The 20915-nt window shown below is 39.7% G+C and overlaps 3 protein-coding genes across 3 annotated transcripts; 1 reads left to right on the top strand and 2 right to left on the bottom strand.

Moving 5' to 3' along the window:
* Positions 1-1930: 1930 nt before the first annotated feature.
* LOC113574613 (calcium homeostasis modulator protein 1) lies at positions 1931-3423 on the bottom strand. Its single transcript, XM_027005640.2, has 2 exons — positions 2875-3423; positions 1931-2629 (listed from the first exon to the last, which is right to left on the bottom strand). Exons 1-2 carry the CDS (start codon positions 3421-3423, stop codon positions 1931-1933), a joined length of 1248 nt encoding a protein of 415 aa, XP_026861441.2.
* Positions 3424-4709: 1286 nt separating this feature from the next.
* On the top strand, positions 4710-7768 carry LOC113574566 (inositol 1,4,5-trisphosphate receptor-interacting protein). Its single transcript, XM_027005569.2, has 2 exons — positions 4710-4808; positions 5204-7768. The coding sequence occupies exon 2, from the start codon at positions 5205-5207 to the stop codon at positions 7563-7565; it is 2361 nt and encodes a 786-aa protein (XP_026861370.2). The 5' UTR covers positions 4710-4808; position 5204; the 3' UTR covers positions 7566-7768.
* zp3c (zona pellucida glycoprotein 3c) lies at positions 7766-10830 on the bottom strand. Its single transcript, XM_027005570.2, has 9 exons — positions 10742-10830; positions 10309-10666; positions 10016-10128; positions 9825-9922; positions 9226-9400; positions 9017-9134; positions 8561-8649; positions 8392-8465; positions 7766-8180 (listed from the first exon to the last, which is right to left on the bottom strand). Exons 1-9 carry the CDS (start codon positions 10828-10830, stop codon positions 8038-8040), a joined length of 1257 nt encoding a protein of 418 aa, XP_026861371.2. The 3' UTR covers positions 7766-8037.
* Positions 10831-20915: the final 10085 nt, after the last annotated feature.

Raw genomic sequence — 20915 nt, 5'->3', positions numbered from 1 at the left:
ATTTATTAGCAAAATTTACAAAACTTTCAGCTGTTTGCAATAAACCATTTAAACAAGAATAATTTAAATAGCTCAACAAGTAATATAACAATTGGTTTCTCCAAATTCAACACAAAATGCCAGTTTACTGCAGTCTCAGAATGATTCAAACATTTCATGACAAGCATCTTTAGTGCTTAGTAGCACACCTTTTTGCTGTTAAGACCTGTTGCAAATGTGATGCATAGTCAGACACTTGCTTCTAGCAGAGTTCCTGATGAATCTTAGCTCATTGCTCATGGGCAATAGCCTCGAGTTGACTGGTTTGCGTGCTGTAACTGCCTTCTTCAAATCCCACCAACGATTTTCTATGGGGTTCAAGTCAGACGACTTCTTGTAAAACAAAGCCTTGGTGGACTTTGCGGTATGCTTGGGATCATTGTCTTGTTGGAAAGTCCAATGACACCCAAGCTTCAGTTTCGAAGAAGGCATGGAGTTTTCTCCTAGGATATTCTGATGCTTGATTGAATCCATCTTGCCCTCTACGTGCTCCAGGTTTCCAGAGCCAGAGTAACTGCCGAGCCACAACCGTGCTTCACTGTAGGCAGACTGTTCTTTTCAGCATATGCCTTATTCTTCCTCCTCCAGATATTCCGCTGATCCACGGCCCCGAAAAGTTCCAGTTTGGTTTCATCACACCACAGAACAGAATCCCCAAACCTCTGTTATTAGAGTATTGGAGCCGCCATTTCTCGTGCTTTTGGGTCAGTAGACATGTATATCTTGGAGTTCGGGCATGGAGACCTTTAATCCTCCTCTGGAATTTGTGGCTGCTGATGATAGCTTCCTCTTTCTGCCACATCCAGGCAGTGTAGACAGTGTTTCTAGTTCGCAACTATCACTAGGAACATTCAGTGCCTTTGCATTTTTGTATGCTTTTCCTTGTTTGTGCAAGGCAATGATTTCTTCGCTTAACCTTTTTGGACAACTCTCTTAACTTAGCCATATTTCTAACAAGCAGTCAAATGTCACAGTCAACAAACCTTCTTCTAAATTGTTCTTGTTTGATTATTTTAGTGTAAACAGCTGAAAGTTTTTAAAAATTTGCTAATAAGATTAATTTGCAATGGTGGTTAATTTTGATTGCAGCTGTAGATACATTCATGTTTAGTAACATAAATACCTAGAGAATTCCCAATTTGTCTGAAATCCTAAAGGAAACTCATGTGTCTGTCAAAGCTTGTACAAAAGTAGACATATGCAAAGAATGACCTTGTTTCTCCATCAGTATGAAAAGCAGTGTGTCTCTTCAATGATCTCCCTGCCCTGATTTGCGAGAGAGAGTGAGAGTCAGGGGCATAGGTTTGAGGGCAATGCACATTCTCTTTCAGAACAGACTCAGAGGAGGACATAATATACAAAGTGTAGTACACAACAGAGAGAAATTCCTTTGATCTTTGTCCAAGACATTGTGATGCTTTGTGGACATTCATCCAATGCAGGCTAAGCTGCTTTTAACCATGACATGTCTGGGGAGATAAAAGAGTTGTTTATAACATTTATGGGACAACGCCCTCTAATGCACACCAGCCACAACAATAGAATTTCAGTTTCTAGTTGAGCAATAAATAATTCCGAACTTTAGTTAGTTTAGTTTGTCTATAGGACAAACCAAAGTGCTCTGAGTTCTCATTCAGTTCAGCTCAATGAGGTAATGTAGGCACTTTATTTTGAAGCTACAGAGAGTCTAATTCTGATAGTATTTTAATGAAGACTCGGCTTTTAATGATCCACAGTTTGTAGGGATTATTTTTGATCCTCTAAGACCTTTACATAGGTCTAAGGTGTCTTTTCTTTTAGTTTTTCATCTATGAACTTGTTTGTCTACATTTGGGATAAATTCTTTTCAGGCACAAGACAGCTAGTGCTCCTGTTTGGAATGCTGAGATTTTCAAACTTTGCTGTAGTATACAGCCCATTCTTTCTTTTCGGTACTGTTCAATAGGTGGCCATCCACATTCACAAAGTGCTGGTGGTTCATGTTAGCCTTACCATTCACATAGCTATTTGGAAAGCCACTTTGGGCCATGCTAAAATTAGCATCATTGTATCCATGCTCAAAGCCTTTTTGACCCATGTTAAAAGTAGTGCTGTCGTAGCCAATTTTGAAGCCATTTTGGCCTACACTTCCATCCTTGTTAACTTCCTTGTTGAGCAGGTCATTTTGCTGTGCGACGAAGTTCCTGTCAGCATCGGTGCTGAGACCGTCTTTCTTAAGGCTCAGTGCTGGCTTACACGTGTGCCAGTTCCACAGCACTTTATTCATGTCATCCTGGGCATGAATCCCCAGCAGTTTATCTTCCTCACTTGTATGCTTATCATTGTCTTCATTGCCATTTTTTCCACTGTCGCCCGCACCGTGGAATCTATGCATTTCACCACTGACACTCTCAAAGTATTGCTGGATACAAATTTTGGCAAAACTCTTGGCATGCTCTGCACAGGTCTCATCGAACATCTTGCGCTCGATGTCAACATAGTGCGACCAATATTTCGTCTTGAGGAAAGCTGCCTGGGTGAAGCAGGGGCGGATGGCACGAATCATGAAGGCTGTTATTGTGATGAGCAACAGGAACATCCAACCAAACGCCTGTGAATTTTGAGAGATGCAGACAAAGCAACAAACACGGGTAGGTGAAGGGACACATTAAACGAGTACTGCACACAAAAGATAGAGCTGATAATAAATAACAGGCTCAATGACCTGGTTAGCTTCATGCTATTATGGTCCCATGCTAACCAGGAGACCCTTGTTCATTCTTTTCATATTGTTATTTTTGGGTGAAGTAGTATTATAACATGAAAACAGCAAGACTAGCTCTCAGACTCCCATACCTGTGACGCACACCGTATGTACCTGGTGGCTGCTTCCCTGGATAAAATGTGCTGTCCATCGAATATATGCTTGCATGGGATTTTGGCAAGCATCCTTATGAGCTGCTCTTCTGACAGCCTGTGTCCAGTGGCATTGCCAAACTGCGACACGTCCAGGTCCATGCTGTATGCACAGAGGAAGCTCTTCCCATCCATCAACGTGACCGAAATCCAAACAGCGGGGGCAATTAACGATCGCTGTGATATAGAGATGAACATATAGCGCAGAATTGTGGGATCCTTGCCTCTCTGGCCCACCGGCCTCTTCCATTCCTCGGCTAGCATGGATACATTGTTGTTCAGGACAAACCCAAGCAGGAAGAACCAGATAGCCGGGACTACTAGGATGCCAATTCCATAGGCGTAGTTGTATTCTGGCATGCAAGGACAGTTGAACTCAAAAGATGCGTAGAGTTGAGCGCTTGCCAGAGCCATGATACCACAGATACCATTCATGAAGGACTCTTGGTTGGACTGGAGAAACTGGAACATCATACGAAACTTATCCATTTTGGTGTGGAGGGTGGTTTTATTAAAGTCTGTCAGCGAAGGAAAAAGATGTTATGACATGCTTTGCTAAATGACCTTATCTCTTAAAAATGGGCATTAGAGCAGGGTCATATGTGTTCTGTGTTCTATTTGAAGATAGCAAAAGTTTGCACTAACTTAAGCACTAAACAGATTAAACAAAACTTTTGCAGAAACACAGTTCTACTTTTCCTTTTTTCAAAAGTGAAAACAGACTTGCTCTACTTACAAACTTTTCAGTAGGTGTTTAGCAGGCTGGTTTCATTCCAAACTGATAAGCGAGAATGGGAAGGGAGGAGTTTACTAAATGCACATCAAGCCCAGGCACAATATCTTATGTTCTGATTCAGTTTACAGCAGTGGAAAAAAGATGACCACATTACGCCGTTCTGCTCCACCCTCCACACAACACCCACATCTTGCCATGTAATGTGACGTCACTGCCTAGTCCACAACATTCATTTGATCAAAAATACAGCATGATGCACCTCTGTAACGTCTCACACTTCCCATTATTTTATTCCATCTTATACACACATTAAGTGGCAAGGTTAAAATGTTTTGTGTCTTTTTTATAGTATTCTATTCTTATGAATCTCTGCTTTACTCAAAAGCCACAGCTCTATTGTCGTATGAACATATTGCAGTTACTAAACAGGATTAACACAAGACAGGACAACATTACACACATACAAAGAATGGGCAGCACTCACTGTATACATGCTTGGTAAGCATACTCAATAAATAATAAAAACAAATGTAAATGAAGTGACAGTGCATTGCTAGTGCTTTAGATAGATGGCATAACCATGGTTAGGTAGTGTGACCCAGCCCTTGCCTCACCCTATTCAAATATTTTAGCTTTTGAATAAACTAATATACTCAGCACCATTCTGTGGTTGTGCAACATAGAGCAATGTAAAATCAAAGTAATGAATAATATTAACATAAAAATATAATCACAAAGGTATCAACTATTACAACAGCAAAGATAATAAACTATAAGAAAATAATGCATGTCAATGAGAAGAGTACAATGACTAATTTTTACTATTTTAAAAATCTTTTTGCTTCAATACTTTTTCTAGTCAGTGCTAAAATTTTCTTTTTGCCTCTCAGTATATTTCAAGCAGTCATCCAAGTCATCTCATCAAGCCTGTCACTAAAACTACATTAACAGATCATTTTAAACAGAAAGGAAACAGTTCAGGAAGTGTTCTGTCAAAATCAGTCTAGATCTGAATAGCAACATCCTCTATAGCAAGACACACAACAGTTCAAATCATTGTACAGAGTGTTGTACGTAGCTTTCGTATGTAGATTCTGAAATGTTCCATCGCCTTTGGCTGTAAACAAAAAGGGTACAGGTAGGTGACCTGAAAATTAAGTAGTTACTACTCCTTAATTTTAAAAATAAGTATTTTACTTGAATGCAGCGAGTATGTGAAAAAGGAAGCCACCCATTTTTTTTAAACCAGGAAATTGTGTGGTGTGTTATCTGGATCGACTAGTAAATCTTCTAGATTCAATATTAAATGAACATTTTAAAAAGATATATGAAACACAATGTACAGCATATTGCATTCTATGATACATATACTGTATAAAAGAAAAAAAAAACATCTGTCTAATCAATTAAAGAATTCAATACCCCTTTTTTCAAAAGTACCATTTTATTTGAATGCACTAATGCACATTCTTTTGAGTTCATTCAAGTGCAAGTATAACATATTTAACAGAGAAAAATTTAATTTGGCTGCAGGATGGAGGAGATGTTTCTACGAATGTGTGTGGTCTTAGTCAGTCTGTTATGCCTGGATGATTACACAGTCATTGAGAAGCTAGATGATGACATCACCATGGGCATGCAAGAGCGGAAGCATTTTCTACAGGAGGGAGCCAAACTGGAACAGCGAGTGCCCTCTGTTGCCATAGAGCTACCACATTCAGTTCAGGAAGTGTCGCAAAGCCATCACACACTGACAAAGGAGTCAGATGTTCAAGAAATCCTGCCAAATGGCAAAGAACAGACACAAGAACACCAAATGCCACCAAAGGAAGACCAGGATATTTTGTACCAGAAGCTGATGGTAGAGAACAATCTGGATAACTCACAGACTGAAAAAACAGCTCCTCTCTCAGATGACAATGTATCGGAACAGGCCCAAAATATAAATCACACAGCTTCTCTACTAGACCAGAATCTCTCTTCCATGGAAATGGCAATGTCAGAAACTGAACATGCTGGACAGGAGGAAACCATGCACATCCTGACAAAAGAAAATAAAATAGTAAGTCCTGAAAAACAAGTGACACTTGACAAGAAGGAATTCCCACACATTGTTCAGGATGTGAACACACTAAATGAAAACCAAATTCAAGAAATACCTCCTTTAAGTAACAAAACTCACAGTGATCAAAAGGATACCAATTTAGGCCAAAAGCAGACTGCTGTGAAACAAAAGACTTCCAAAGAAGGCAAGCCATTTTTTCAAAAGATCTATGAATTCCTATACCAATGGTCTCAAACCTCACCAGACATGCATCCATCTGAATATGAATTGTTAAAAGACAGCAAAGGGTCACAAATGCAGATGAATGGAAGGACAGTCAAGGTGATTCAGAAAGAGGCCCCACTTAACGGGAGAAAATCTGGGGTTTATCGAGGAGGACCCCTGGATTCTCAGGAGACACCACAAACAGGCCAAGTACAGACCAAGTCTATGCAACACCCTGGGTCAGAGAATGCTTATACTTGGTATTTGTGGAAAGCCCTTTCCCTGATCTCATTGATCCGTATTCTATGGAAATTCTTTGGCAGAGGCTTGAAAACTTCAGGAACCATTTTTCCCACCATAGACAACAAGAAATTCCCAAAACTATTTCTTCCTGACCATGATGTTTTAAGTTGCTTTTATGAACAGCATGTCCAAATCCCTCCAAACATAGGCAGGCGAGCGTGCGAGTTTGTGGAAGGTTTTGTAAATGAACTTCTAGAAGTCATGAGGAGAACTAGCGATAAAGAAACTGACATGCAAATTGAAGACTTTGTTGGTGTGGGGAGTTTATATGAGCTCTGGGCTACAGGCAAGAGAATGGTGTGTGATTTGTATGTACCCTTTACAGCACCAAGATCATATGGCTTTAACTTTGAATTCTGGAAAGATAAGAATGTTGCCTCACTTGTTGCAGGTTGTGGCAAGATCAAAGTTATGAAAAATGAAAACACTTTCACAGGTTGCCCTTGCAGCAGTGGGAACCTAGATGATGATACATTGTGTCTTCTTCATCCCCATTTTGAAATGAAGAGTACCATCGTAGATGCCATTGGTGGTCCCCTGTGCCGAGAGAATACACCTTATCTTTCTAAAGCACAAGTAGTGAGATGGTTCAGAACTGCTGTTAGCAAAGCTTGGGGAGAAATCAGTCACAAGTATGAGTTTGAGCTAACATTTAGAAACCAAGCAGCTCCTGGGGCTTTAAAGGTCCGATTCAGATCAGGAAAAGCGATTCTCTTTAATATCGTGCCTGTCGTCCAAGTCAAAGGCTCTAAAGTCAATTTGCTTTCATATCTGTCCTCAAACCAAAGTAGCCTCTCAGACATTGACTGGCCCATTTCTTTTGCTGGCTGTGAGAATGCTCTTCTCCAAAAATTGGAAAAAACTCTTCCCTACAATTCCTGCCATATTAGATGTCTTCAAATCCTCTCATTCCTGCACAAGCAGCAAATTAGCCTAACAGGAAAATGTGGGCTTACAAGTTACCACCTAAAGACTACACTGTTATATCTGCTCTTAGTAAAAAAGCCCATAGCATGGAAATGTGACCAGTTAGCTGAGAGATTAATCGATATGCTGACATTTCTGGAGCAGGGGCTTCATGCAAGAAAACTCAATCATGCTTTAATTGGGAACCCTCTAGTTCCAAATGGTATTGGTCTTCCTGAAGAATTTCAGCTAGCAAAGCCTACAAACCTTCTCCTGCCACTGGCTTCAAATACAGAATCATATGTGAAAACAATCCAACACTTACAGGAGCTGGTGAGAAACGCTCCTGTGCTTATTCATGAATACACGTCCATGACGAGCTCAACAGAAGAACAAAAGGCAAAAGCTTCTTTCTGAAGATTTGCCAGAATTTCCCCACTCAATTTAAGAAAGTGGCTGTAATCTGCACTGTAAAAGCCGCAGCGTGAAACATACCCTAGCCATTTTAAAGAAATACATTCTAAAGCTTAATTTAGCCAAAATGTCCACACGTTTGTTCAGTATTTGTCAGACATCCATGCATGATGGATATCCAGAAAGTGTAACTTGGCGGCAGGGGGGGGGGGGGGGGTGTGCTACTGTGCATGCATAGTGGTAAAGTGATTTGTTTAGCACTTATTTTAACATTAATTGGCAAGTTGACACATCTGCTCACGAGTCCACTACACTTAATATCTAGTGTACAGATGTGTATACACTCCTGTCCCAACTGCATCAAGATAACATGAAAGTTAGGTTTCCCCTTCTCTTTACACTCAATATATTGTACACATACATGCTTGCTTTTTTTGTTTGTTTTTTACAAATTTATTAATGTCAGACCATTCATTCATTCTTCCACGGGATCTGAGACCAGCTCAAATCCAGCATGCTCTAAACCTGTCTCCTTTGAAAAAGTTCTTGGTGCAGGTGCCTGGTCCGCCTCAACCCGGTCTTCCTTAAGCTCCCATGTGTCACTGGCAGTCACTGTACCTACAAGTTAAGAAATATATGAGTACTACTACAGTATTCCATGACATTTAAGATGAGTAGGACCAAAGCTACCACCATGGCACTTAAGTCACTTAAAAAACCCCAAAAACACTCAATTTACATGCAAAGGCCTCCTCATTTTCCACAACATTAAACCTCATTACAGGAATGTCAGAGATGCCTGGTGAAATTCACAGCAAAATCAACTGACCCGAGGGTTCCGGCATGGAGCACGACGTGTCGCAACAAGAGCAGACGGAGTCATTTCCATACAGCTCAGACCACCTGACAACCACAAATGTCATCACAATTTACCAGCGATATCATACAATCAATGAGAACATGCTTGCATTTGTGTTGTAACTTTTTTTTAATCTCACCGTTTGTTATTTGAATCATATGTACAGGCTTTTGTGGTTGCAGTTGGCATTTCCGGGGCCACAGACATTTCGCAGTGAATGAACATCATCTGGGGAAGGTTCACATACACATCTGGGACACATACAACATGCTGTCCACTATGAAACGCATGCAATTTAATCTGGATAAGGGACATCTGCCAATTGCTGATAATGAAATTAATCAAACTTCTTGACTTATTTGCAATACAAAATTTGTTGGATCTCTCACTGTAAAGTACTGATGAAATTCAGTGTAATAAAAAGCCAGAAGAAATATTTCCAGCATCATTATTCATTAACATCAGACATGCCAATTTTAAAATTCTATAAACACAGAATGAGCAATAAAAAAAAAAAAAAAAAAAAAAAAAAAAAAAAAAAAGAAGAGATATGGCGAGAGACAGTAAGGTGATATTACTTTTATGTTATACTTACCTTCTTTGACTGGGAGATCATGTCCTTGAACATAAAGGCTTTCAAAGAGAATCTTACTGTACTCTTCTCACTGGTTGCATAGAACTTCATCTGAGCACCCTCACTGGCCAACATGCATCTGCATGCAATAAACATTTTCAGGCCACCAAGTGCATTACAACTGACAAGATCAACTTAAAACTAAAGGCAAGCATCAGCAGTTTCTTTACCCATAGTTGTCCAACACCACATATTGAGGTGTAGATTCAGGGTCTGAGGAAGTAGTGATGAAACATTTGTCCAAATAGAGTCTTTTTCCTTCCTCATGACGAGGAGCTCTGGCTTCAAAGAACATAGGCTGGCCAATCACATAGCTCTGCCCATGAGCATGAGACATCCAGGTTGCTGTAAAGAACAAAAAAGTTGCAATTCATGCTTTTAAAACCCATATAGAGCTTCAGTTTTCCTTTACGTTTTGTAGTAGCCGATTCTTACTGCAGGACACGTTTTGTCTTCCCCAAAATATACACAACCTGTAAACACATAGGGAGGAGGGGAACCAAACTCAGGAAAAGGAACCAACAAACTTAGTTTGGCCCCATGCTTTATGGTTTACAGGCCATTGTGCTAACAGCACAGACCTTTAAATATCCTGGTTGATAAGATGCCTACCGAGCAGCTAACAGTCTCTCATTTGCCAGATCTGATTGAGGTAGTAATGAGACTCTACAGCACTATGCAACCCCTAAGCACTTCAAGGGCAAACTGCTCAAACATTTGACAGAAATATAGCTTTAGGTAACACGCATTGAAGACTACTGTTCCATACCATCTACAGATGTGAGCGAGAACCCTGCTCTGAGGCTCCAGAACATGGTTCCTACTGTTACTTCAGGACGGAAGCCAACTTGGTAGGCACGGTGATGCCTGCGAAGCAAGCATCACCATTTAGATGCTTTGGAGGTAGAGAGGAAAAAGCATAATGTAGAAGGAGAGAGGATGAAGAAGAAAAGTTCTCACTTGTTGTAGTGGCACTCCAGTGGCACAGAAAATGGCAGTTCCCAGACAACTGGCCCACTAACTATTGGCTCATAGTGGAGTGTGTTCGAATAAGTTACACGGTCTGCATTTTCCTGTAAAATGTAGGCCAGGGGGAAATGGAAGTTAACTGACAATATTACAAAAAAACTCACTTAAAGTACTATGTAGAAAAATGTCTGAAAAAACAAGCAAAAATAATGCAAACTGGACAGTAATATCATCTATTTCTATAAATATTCTCCCACACACTGCACATGCACACACAAACCTACCTCACGCTTTACATTACAGCTATTGACATGATATAGAAAGAAGTAATGTTTCGCTGTGACTTGATTCACAGGGCACGTTCCCACTTTGAGATACTTCCAAGCATCTTGGTTGGTAAACATACTCTTCAAAACCCTCACATAAATGCGATCAATATGGCACAAAACCTCAATCGTTTTTGGCACAGAAGTCTTGGGAGGCTTCACTTTAACAAGGGCTGGTGGCAGCAGTATAGATTTCAGCACATCAGGTAATGGTCTACTGTTTCTCTCTGGTTTGAAGAGATCTTTGTGTACTTCAGAAGCCAGTATTTTCTGAAACTGCGGCAACCGCAAGGCTAGAGGTACCATAGGAGTTGGGCTATCCTGTTCTAGCATCAGTGTCGCATCTTTTCCAAATAAGGATTTATCCAGGCTGCTCCAATCTTTGTCACACTTAGCTCCATCATTCTTTAATGGGTAGGTGTCCACCTTATAAGTCAGGACCATAAGGATCAAAGCAGCTTTCAAGAATATTTTGTACATCTCTAAATATCTGCAATGCAATTTTACAACCCAAGCCAACACTCAAAGTAACACATGAACAAGCAGCAGAACGGTTATGAAGTGATTAGGGGTGTTTCACACCTGTTAATAATTGGCTCAACGACCAATCAACATATGCTGCGTTGGCAGTGGTTTCAAAAACCTCTTGGCAAAATCTGACCCCTGCTGGACAAAATAGGGTATTGTAGCTTCAGTTAGTACTGTGAAGTACAGCGTCTTCTTGGTACAAGTGCCTGACTTGAGCAATTGCTATAATAATTTCCAGACAATACATTTTATATACAGGAATTTATGGACTCATTTATGGAAAATCAGGACTAGATTTTCTGTGTGCACAAAACTGCAAAACCAGTTCATTGTATTGTGGTGTGTGCTTACCTGAAATCGTATTAGACTTTCTGAATTTAGATAAGTGTTCCAGGATTTTAGTATTTGTTGATCAAGATGTAATTGTCATAATATCTTATGGGAGGAAGTCTCTGACAAGTGAGAACAGGGAAGAAAAAAAAAACAGATTGCTTTGACCTTAAGTCTCTCTGGAACAGACAAACAAAGACAGATGCCAGCTTTTCAGCAACACCAACCATATGGATCTTAGTGGCCATGTGTTCTGTTTAATGAAGGAGACTAATGAGCCCCCCTGTCTTTCGTCCTAGTGGCAGGTTTACACACATGCCTCCATGATGTCTCTATGCAGCTGCAAGGTTCCACTGGCATCAAGTCTAGACGCATGCAGACTTGCTTTCGGGGGTTTTCTTTTAAACATGTAAAGTTGGTCAAGTATCTCAGAGCAAGACAAATGTGCAGTGTAAGACAAAGATTTTCATAGATCTGCAGCAATACTGTTTAAGGTTAGAAAGCGTAAAGTGATCACTGAGATACTCTCTAGCTGTATGTAAAAATGTTTTACAGTTGTAATGTACCACTGCTGTCATCATTATTGTACTCTGAAGGCAGCCCACTGACTTTCAACCTTTATGATTAGAATACAGCCAGAAAATACAGGAAATCTGTATGCAGTATTAAAAGCAGAAAAAATCTGAATAAACAGCTTCTGTAGGCTACAGTGTCAAGTATTTAGTGTGACCTCCTCTTACACTTGAGCAATCTGGAGGAACCTGGCTCTCTTAAATCTAAACAGAATGGAACCTGAATAGAATAGTACCAGAAGATTACTTCAGAAAACTTCAGGACAGTCTCCCCAAAATATTTCAAGAAGTGCTTAGTGCGAAGGGGGGTTCTGAAAATTGTTTTTTTTTTTTAAATTTGGTTTACACATTTGCTTTATTTTCTGTTTGTATTAATAAAGAGGCCAAGAAATAATTATACCATTGAAAAAGCCTCCTCCGGGCAGTCTTTTTTCCTTAGAGCTTGTGTCCTCTACCAGAGGCTTGAGAGCTTGAGGGTCTTGTGTAGTATCTTAGCTGCTGTCAGGACTGTACTCTTATCATCTAGGATGTTGTTCCTGGAACCTGATAGAGCCACTCTCCCACTTTGGGGCTCACAGACTCTAGTGCTCCAATTATTACTGGAACCACTTGCCTTCACCTTCCACATCAATTCCAGCTCTTCTCTTAGCCCTTGGTATTTCTTAAGTTTGTGGTTTTCCTTCTTCCGGATGTTGCTATTGCTTCAGACTGCAACATCTATCACTTTGGTCCTCTTCTGCTGTTTTATACACTACTACTCTATCTGGTTGGTTAGCTATTACCATTTCTTTTGTCTGTATCTGAAAATCCCACAGGATCTTAGCATGGTAATTCTCCATCACCTTTGGGGGTGTATCCCACTTTGATCTTGGAACTTCCAGCTCATACTCGGCAGAGATGTTTCTGTATACTATGCCTGCCACTTGAATATGCCATTTCATGTACGCTCTGCCTGCTTGCATCTTATGTTGTGTTCTGGATTGTCTTAGGGGCATCTTTGCACACTCTGCATCTGGGACCCTGCCTGGTGTGGTAGATCCCAGCCTCTATTGATCTGGTATTCAGAGCTTGTTCCTGTGCTGCCATGATTAATGCCTCTGTGCTGTCTTATATTAAAATCATCTTTTTTTCCGAGCAAGTGTTTTATGACATAGGCTACCTGAAACATGTCACAGCTGTACAGAGAATCAGCCCATTACAAGAAGACAGGCTACCATCAGACAATGACTTTAAAAGGACAAAAAATGACTATACTAACCTATAGATAAGTAGACCTACCTAACATCACTCAGTGTATTTCTTTATGTTACTTAAAATATCTGATTATAACTAATGTGATGCAAAAATGCTCTAAAAGTCATTGCATAGATTCAGAGTTGTCCTCATTCTCATTCACTGGCTCTCTCTCAGAGAAAGTTATTTACCAGACTGGACAACAGTTTAATTTTCTCCGTTTCTCATTCTTTCAATGAAAAGTATGTTAACTAAAATACATTAAACTTTGGTGTGTCAGCTAAACTGCAGCAAATGATTTTTAAAAATGTTGTGGCTTGAAGTCTCCACAAATCATTATGACCGATATGTCAATGTCTGTGAAAAATATGTACCCAATGGTTCCCTGTAAATCTGTTTTCCAGGTGTATCTGAGATTGTTTCACGGAAGAAATTTCACCCTACTATCTCTGGTAATTCCTTAACATCAAGTTATTTAATTTTTCTTTGTGTTGAAACTGAACACAGTGAACCAACAATGAATGTAAAAGACCCATTCAGGTACACTGTGCATACACTCACCATTACATGACATAGATTTCTGCCTTTCATACAGCCTCCTTACCTCTGTCAGAGCAGAGGTTTATGCTTTTTGAAATTCGTTTTGGTGATAGCCACACAATAAGAAGATCCATATGTCTAAGGATGCACTAGTGAGAGATAATGGCACACATCTTTTAGAAATGTTTTAAGACCCATAATGCAGGCAAGCACTGGACAGCACCAGGCATGATAAAAGTGCTAATAGTGCTAATGCTAATAAGTTCTGCTTTGAATTCTGCAATGCTAACACTGCAATGAATTCTGCTGCACGATTTAATCCAGTGTTGCTGGTTGAATCGTAACAGAGGATTTTTATTACTGAGCTACATCCTATCCCTTCTATTGACAGCCTTTTCCCATAGGTTAACCATACACCAAATACAAATACACTGTCAGTTGTTTACTGAAACATTTCCATCAAAGCTCAACACCAATGGATTTGTGAAGGTGAATGACTTGGTGGAAGAGTATTTTGCTCCAAGGACTCTGTGTTTTTTAAAACATTTATGTGAATTTCAACACACCTCCTATCTCTGTACCTTCTCTTGAAATGATAAACTATGACAGCCTCTGGTAAGAGCTGGTACCATGCCCTTACTTGACTGTTCCACCTCAGTGCTGTAGCCTGAGGATACAGGGGGGTTTCAGCAGTAAAGCATACCCATCACTTTACTGTAGCTAAATGCCATGAGTGTTACATGTAGCTACAAAGGCACCAAATGAAGTCAATTGCTTAATGTTTTGTATATTGATCTACACAACTATTGTTCTGTTTAATGCACATTTTCTCAGACATTAAATACTGCACTCACCTTGGGGGTGTCAGTCTTTGTGTTGGTCGGCAGAGGAGGATGGCAGTTTCTAAGGTTTCAAATTTCTATAATGCACCCTTGACTACTCTTGGATATGCACACATAATGTGATCATTGTGTAAACATTGTATTAATCTCAGGTAATGATACATCTGCACCCCAGAAAAAAAAGAAAGGGTGAGATGTCATATATATCTGTATTGTACTGGTGTCTATGTCAGACAGGTTGCACTACACGTGGCAGGAAGACAGCTAAACAGACAGGTTACTTTTTTAAAGAAGCTTTAAACCTTGGCAAAGTAGTTGGACAAGGGTTTCCCATGTCAAAAATAGGTCAGATAGGCCGGGGCAAAGTAGCATGGCAAAGTTAAAATTCACAACTTCTAAAAAGACACTGGTAACAGTGAGGCATCTACAGCAACTCTTGATTTAATTAGAATAACAGGTTCAGCAAAAAAATTAAATCAATAATGAATTGAATGGAAAATGTAATTTTTTCTAAAGATTAAGTAATATTTAAAATCATACATTAAAACCACTGATAGGTGAACTGAATAACACTGATTATCAGACCAAATCAAATCAAAATTTATTTATATAGCGCTTTTTAAAACAGATGTTATCAGAAAGCAGCTTTACAAATGTTCAAGTCCAAGCAGCCAGTGAGGAACCAAGGGTGACAGCGGCAAAGACAATCTCCTTAGAGCATGAGGAAGAAACCTTGAGAGGAACCAAGAGAGTAACATCACGACTTCAGGGGTAGGGGTACCTCGGCAGAAAGAGAGCCTAGATTATTAGGCGTGTCCAGGTATGAGGGTGTGTAAATTAGGGAACTATAATGTGCAAAGATGGACTCTGGCAGATCTAGCTATGGCGGCACAGCTAAAAGGATCGAGCCACAAGAAACACAAAAAAACAAAGAAACACAGACGTGAGGGCACCCTGGAACAGCAGCACTCTGCCGCTATCAGTCAACAAACCTGAGTGACAAGTGAGAGGTAAAATGACAGCATCATAACATCCTAGTTTACCATAACTCTCAATGCCCATGGACTCCCAGATTTACACCTTTACCTAAGATGAGAAGTAGTTAATAAAATGCCTGACAATACAGGTAGGTTTTCAGCCTAGCATTAAATATCGATGCCGTGTCTGAGTCTCAAACATTTACAGGAAGGTTATTCCATAGTGTGGGAGCTTTATAGGAAAAGGCTCTGCCTCCTGCATTAGATTATCTTGTTCAATGGCACCGGCAAAAGGGTGGGATATATTAGACAGCAAATGAACAGTCAGATCTTGAAGTTGATGTGAAAAAATGTATTATCACGTACTTGAATTCTTCTTCGCTACCTAAAATGAATGATTAATTAAAGCATTTGCCCATAGATAGTATTTTAATCAGAGGTATATAGCTATATGTATATAGTGTATCATACTACATAAGCTTGTTGGCTAGCTACCCATAGCAAATCCTAACCAAAATATCATACATTTTACTTAGTGGTGTATTTATTTTTAATCCCAGTTATCAGTTTAGGTTGAAGTTTGAGACCTTTCTGGTGATGTCACCACACAGTCTCATTAGACTGTTTGATTTGTGTGACCAATAGGTTACTAAGAAGGAGTCTTCACAGGACAGTCCTACCAACGACCCATCCTACCTTGGCTGCAGCCTAAGCTTGGGAACGCAGCTAGTATTAGACAGGTGGTTTTAAAGTTATGGCTGATTGTACTAAAAGTTGTTCAGTGAATGATCTCTTTTCTCTGCATCAGCAGGAATCCAAATGAAGACCATAGGAAGGAGCTATTCATGAATCCTGAAACTCAGTGAGACTGCAAGAATTTGTACGAAGGCAATTATTCCATTGTTACGTAACTGTCAGTATATTTTTTATATGATTGCAGAAGTGTTCTCAATCATATTAGATTTATGACTTTCTATGAGGAAATGTCATAATAACATATTTCATATCAGTATGAGTGAGTCATTGTGAATCATCAGTTATAACTGTTTTCAACTTCAAACACCTGGTGTGGAGTAGGTGCATGAATAAGACTTTAAACTTGAGCGGTGGTAATCAACAGAAATGGAGTTTGAAGTGATTTTTTTGTAGTATGCATAGGTGTGTGTTTGAGTGTGCACTGATACCACACCCCCCACCCTGCTCACTACATAATTTCATATCAGCAGACTGTGCAGTAGGAGAAAACACCAGAGACAGAGGCAGGCTTTCATTAATAATAATATAATAATAGAATTTAATTTCTAAGTGCCCTTCAGAATACCTAAGGATACTGTACATGAACAGAGCTACAGCTAATATTATAAAATCAAAATACAATAATACATAAATAAACATATTAGAGCTAATATAAAATAAGACAATTAGAAATAAAAAATAGGAAATTAAAGTGAATGTAAAAAACACGACAAGATTAAATAAAAACAAAGAATCTATAGTATGATCAGAGATAATTCAATGAGTAGATCTAGAATAAATTTCATATATGTAGTCACAAGATATTTAGTCAGGGACCAAGTGTGAGAAAATGGAATGTGGAGGAGATAGGTTTTCAGCTGTTTTTTTGAAAGAGCAGAGGTGTAAAGGCATAGTGTTCCAGAGTTTAGGGTTGCTATGCTAAAAGCGCCGACGCTGAAAGTATGTAGCCTGGAGGGTGGGCTAGAGAGCAGGTGAGTGTCAGAGGACCAATGTGAGCAAGAAGATGAAGGGGAGTAGAAAGGTTAAGAGGTACTCTATGCAAAACTGAACAGGAAGCCAGTGTAAGTGGCTAGGAGTAGGAGTAATATGTTTCCACAGTCTGGAATAGATAAGAACCGTAGCAGCTGAGTACTGGAGTTGCTGCAACTTCTTGAACCCACAGACAGAAAGCCCAAAGGAAACGCTGTATTAGTCCAGTCTAGATGTAATAAAAGTGAGAATAACAGTCTAAGCTACACGGTGGGAGTGAGTAGGATGTAATCTTATAATGTTCTTAAGATTTAAATATATAGTTTCAGTGATGTTTTTAATATGTCCCTCAAATGACAATGTGGATACAAAAGTGATGCAAAGATTTCTAATCTGAGTGATGTAAGACATCACAAAATCAGGGACAGCCAGGGTGTAGTGTCTAGTTTTCTTCAGAGTGGCTACAGATGCAATTATTATGGTCTTAGATTTTATTATTTCAAACTTCTTAGCCATCCAGGTCTTTGAATCAACCAATAAACACTTTGTGATTAGCCTTTGTGATTTTTAATGTTAAAGTACATAAAGACATAACAAGTTTTTAACACTTTTATATTTTTCATTCTTATCTTTTATAAATATGTGGCTGAGATTTCATCATCTTTTTAACATGATCAACTAAACAAACAGACAATCACAGAAAAATATGAATGCAAGCTTTTTATTAAGCAAGGGAAGCTAGCTAGCTAATAGTTGAGCTACTAGAGGGCAGTGGTAGCTCAGTGGTTAAAGTGCTTGACCTGCAGTCAGACAGTGGCCACTGCTATGCTGCCACTTTTGGGCCTCTTTGTTTTTAGTTTATCCCAGGAATGCATAAACAGATTAGGACACACTTAGATAAACAAATAATGTCTATAAACAGTGACTATGTGTTATGAAGATACTCACTACTATGGTATAGTCCTCCACATATTTTCTTTAACGTCTACATTTTCAAAGGCCGTGTGTGGCTTTCCCATCTACTTCAGATCGTACTGAATGCAGATGTCAGAGAAGCCAGTCAAGTCCTCAGATCTGTGCAGCACAATATCTTGAAAGACTGTGTCACATACAGCCGAGAGGTCCAGGAGAACAAGTATATTTAGTAACCCAGAATCGACTGCATCCAACAAATCATTAGTAACTCTAACCAGAGCAGTTTCTGTGCTGTGGTTATCTCAGAACCTTGACTGAAACTGCTCAAATATATTGTTGAAAGTTAAATGGTCTTTTCAACTGGGCAGCCTCCACACACTCTAGCAAATTGCTACTAAAAAGAAGGTTAGAATTAGGGCAGTAGTTTTTAAAATGTTAAAGGTCAAATCTGGCCTTCTTAAGAACTCAACTGATTATAGTCAATTTTAAACTGGTAAAGACGGACCTAAAAGAAGCATTCATGACTAGTTTTCAGAGGTCAGAGAGAAGGAAGACAGGCTTTAACCAGGGGTGTGTGCACAGGATGCAGTAAATCTGGACACCTTGATAAGCCAAGGAACAGAACTTTCATCTACTTTGGTAAAAGTAGATGAATAACTTAACAAAAGGAATCAATCATTGTGTTTACCTGCTGCAAGACCAGTGCATAACATCTGTCATGTAATGGTCTTATGGCACAGAAACATGTTTTCATGTGATGTTCAGAAAGTTGATACAGCTTAAATAAATGTAGTAGGCCTTTATACTTTATACTATTTAGACAGACCATAATTTCCCATATGGGTGATGTGTGGATGTGTCAGTCCCAATCACCATTTTATTAGTAATTCCCTTCTCCTGCTCCTCTTTACCTTCTCCCTATTTACCCTATTTACCCTATTTACCCTATTTACCCTATTTACCCCCCACAGGTGCATGAGTCCAGTGCTTTGCAGTGATGGTCTCTAACCTGCCGTTACTCACGCCTTGCTCCTGACTAAAAGATGATATATATATATATCTGGCCAAAAAAAAAGGTCACCACCTGGATTTAACTAAGCAAATAGGTAAGAGCCTCCCATTGGATAATTACTGCATTATGTTTCAGCTGGCCACAAGTTATTTAACCCTAACTGATGCAGTGAGTAGCTTCTCATTTGTTAAACAACCATGTCGAAAGACACATCCTGTGGTCGTGGAAAAGCTGTTAATCTGTTTCAGAAGGGTCAAATTATTGGCGTGCATCAAGCAGAGAAAACGTCTGAGGAGATTGCTGAAACTACTAAAATCACGTTAAGAACCGTCCAACGCATTGTTAAAAAGTGGAAGGACACTGGGGAAACATCTTCGAGGAAGGAATGTGGTCAGAAAAAAATCTTGAATGGTCGTGATCAGCAATCACTTAAACGTGCGGTGAAATCAAATTGTAGAAAAACAACAGTAGAACTCAGCAATATGTTTATTAGTGAAAGTAAGAGCATTTCCACACTCAAGGGATTGGGACTAAACAGCTGTGTAGCCTGAAGAAAACCACTTGTCAGTGAGGCTAACTGGCAAAAACGGCTTCAATTTGCTAGGGAGCATAAAGATTGGACTCTGGAGCAATGGAAGAAGGTCGTGTGGTCTAATGAGTCCAGATTTACCCTGTTCCAGAGTGATGGGTGCATCAGAGTAAGAAGAGAGGCGGCTGAAGTGATGCACCCATCATGCCTAGTGCCTACAAGCCTGTGGGGACAGTGCTATGATCTGGAGTTGCAGCAGTTGGTCAGGTCTAGGTTCAGCAATGTTATGTGCCCAAAGAATGAGGTCAGGTGACTACCTGAATATACTGAATGACCATCATCCCTGAACAGCTTGTACTCTACTCAGCCATAACATTAAAACCACCTGTCTAATATTGTGTGGGTCCCCCTTGTTCCACCAAAACAGCTTTGACCTGTTGAGGCATGGATTCTACCAAGCCTCTGAAAGAGTCCCGTGGTATCTGGCACCAAGACGTTAGCAGTAGACCCTCTATGTCCTGTAAGTTGTGAGATGGACTAGACATGGATTAGACTTGTTTTTTCCTACGCATCCCACAGATGCTCTATCAGATTCAGACCTGCAGAATTTGGAGGTCAAGTCAATACCATGAAGGCATGTACTTTGTCTGCAGTGATGTTGAGGTGGTCCCATGGCTTCCCAATAGAACATTGCTCAGAGCAATGCTCAGCAGCTTGCCTTCTTCCCTTAGTGCATCCTGGTGCCTTGTATTCTCCAGGTAATATCCACATGATGTAAAAGAAAATGTGATTCATCAGACCAGGCCTCCTGTCTCCATTGTTCCATGGACAGGTCCTGATGCTCACGTTCCCATTGTGTCCCATCGTTGTCCTTCCTTGGACCACTTTTTTTAGATACCTACCACTGCGCAGTGGGGACACCACATAAGACTCAAAGTTTTGGTGATGATCTGAACTAGTACTCTAGCCATCACATTTTGGACTTTATTATTATTATTAGTTACATTTATATACCACCTTTCTCAAACTCAAGACAGATAACGTCTTACAGACAGATAACAGCTTTTAAAATCACCCACACACCGTTGGTCCTTGTCAGATCCTTATGCTTGCTCATTTATCCTGCGTACAACACATAAACTTCAAGACTGAACTGTTCACTTTCTGTCTAATATATCTCATCGATTGACAGGTTCTATTGTAACAAAATAATCACGTCACCTGTATATCACTGCCTCTCTCTCTCTCTCTTTATTTCTCTCACACACACATACTTACCATCAATCATGCACTCAGATGAACATTTCTTTCGTATATTTTCATATAACAACTAGTCATAACTTGCCCCATTTTTACCATATT

The sequence above is a fragment of the Electrophorus electricus genome, chromosome 16 (genome assembly GCF_013358815.1).
Source record: "Electrophorus electricus isolate fEleEle1 chromosome 16, fEleEle1.pri, whole genome shotgun sequence".
Classification (NCBI taxonomy): domain Eukaryota; kingdom Metazoa; phylum Chordata; class Actinopteri; order Gymnotiformes; family Gymnotidae; genus Electrophorus; species Electrophorus electricus.
Note: the sequence above shows the minus strand (reverse complement) of the source record. Positions and strands in the feature narration are given on the sequence as shown.